The sequence below is a fragment of the Seriola lalandi genome, unplaced genomic scaffold (genome assembly GCF_002814215.2).
Source record: "Seriola lalandi dorsalis isolate HSWRI2012SDOR001 ecotype SW California unplaced genomic scaffold, Sedor1 jcf7180001977098, whole genome shotgun sequence".
In the NCBI taxonomy this organism is placed as follows: Eukaryota; Metazoa; Chordata; class Actinopteri; order Carangiformes; family Carangidae; genus Seriola; species Seriola lalandi.
The window spans coordinates 1-1,181 of NW_019447764.1; the positions used below are offsets into that span (position 1 = coordinate 1).

Here is a 1,181-nt window from a genome sequence, read left to right on the forward strand (position 1 = left end):
GTGGCTCAGTCTACGCCTGGTTTTGACTGTCTGGCCCACATACAGCATGATTGTCAGATGCTACTTGCACATCTGGACTAGTTCTGGCACACACAGAAAATCTTGGCTGTCAACACAAACCCAGATGTGTAAGTTTAGGGGCCAGAGTCGATTTGAGGTTTCATTTTGCTATCTGGGTTATAGGACATTGCTAACATAACTCCTAGCACTATGTACCTGAATACAAACAACTGATATTTTGTGTTTATGGTGTAAAATGTTACTCACTGTCTTGAACCAAAGTTCCAGCCACCAACAGCCAGCAGAGTCTTCAGATGAGGATTCCTGGAAGCAGCAGAGAGGATCGATTAAATTTCCATCTGACTTTATTCAAGCATGTAATTGCTTGAAACAGGCTCAAGTGAAAGAGGTGCATTTGCATTTTACAGTTGGAAACATCTTCAAGCTTGAATCAGCAACATCACCCTGCTGAAAGCTTCTTCTGAAGGCACTGAACTTCTCTTAGTTCATGGATTCTGTAGCTTAGCGTGACCTCTACAAGGGTACCTCATCTTTTGCCACTTACTTGGTCTTCAGAGCGTTGAAGGACTTGTAGAGGACGTCATCATTCCACTCGTAGGTAACCAGCTCGTTGTTATGGTTGATGATGGAGAAGGCATAGATCAGAGTGGTGCAGAGGAAGGGGTCCACATCTTTTGGCATATATTTGCCCTCACCAGGTCTGTACTGGGACCAGTTGGTGAAGTAGCACACCATCTGGGTGGCAGATCCTGTGTTGGAGTGAAGGATCGTTAAAGAGGCATTGATTACAGTAATGATATAAGAGTGAAACATCAAATCAAATGGTGAGTATTAGGACTTACCCAGCTGGCAAATCACCAGACATAAGCCTAAAGAACATACATAAGAAGAAAAAAAGGTTAATGAAGAATAATTTGCGTGTGTGTATACATACATACATACATACATACATCATTATGAACTACCTGCAAGAATAGTGAGCCTGGTCATCTTCAATTCACTTCTCACACCTTCACTGGATTACTACAAGTAACAACAAAAAACAGACCAAGGTCTATGAGTGAAGCAACACAACAAAGCCACCATTCTCAAGATAATCACAATCAAAATGATAACTTTCTTTCCCTTGTGAACGTACCTTGAGATCAGTTGAGAGACCC

General features: G+C 41.9%; 1 protein-coding gene across 1 annotated transcript; it reads right to left on the bottom strand.

The window, feature by feature from the left end:
• Positions 1-233: 233 nt before the first annotated feature.
• On the bottom strand, positions 234-1,181 carry LOC111657003 (acidic mammalian chitinase-like). The gene is made up of 5 exons (XM_023408957.2): positions 1,160-1,181; positions 987-1,044; positions 864-890; positions 566-770; positions 234-324 (listed from the first exon to the last, which is right to left on the bottom strand). The coding sequence occupies exons 2-5, from the start codon at positions 1,009-1,011 to the stop codon at positions 264-266; spliced, it is 318 nt and encodes a 105-aa protein (XP_023264725.1). The 5' UTR covers positions 1,012-1,044; positions 1,160-1,181; the 3' UTR covers positions 234-263.

Bases quoted from the DNA above. Each gene is read 5' to 3' on its own strand.
- LOC111657003 (XM_023408957.2), bottom strand. From the start codon at position 1,011: ATGACCAGGCTCACTATTCTTGCAG. The intron at 891-986 runs GTAGTTCATAAT...TATGTTCTTTAG, and splicing joins CAGGCTCACTATTCTTGCAG to GCTTATGTCTGGTGATTTGC. The intron at 325-565 runs GTAAGTGGCAAA...TGCTGCTTCCAG, and splicing joins TTCAACGCTCTGAAGACCAA to GAATCCTCATCTGAAGACTC.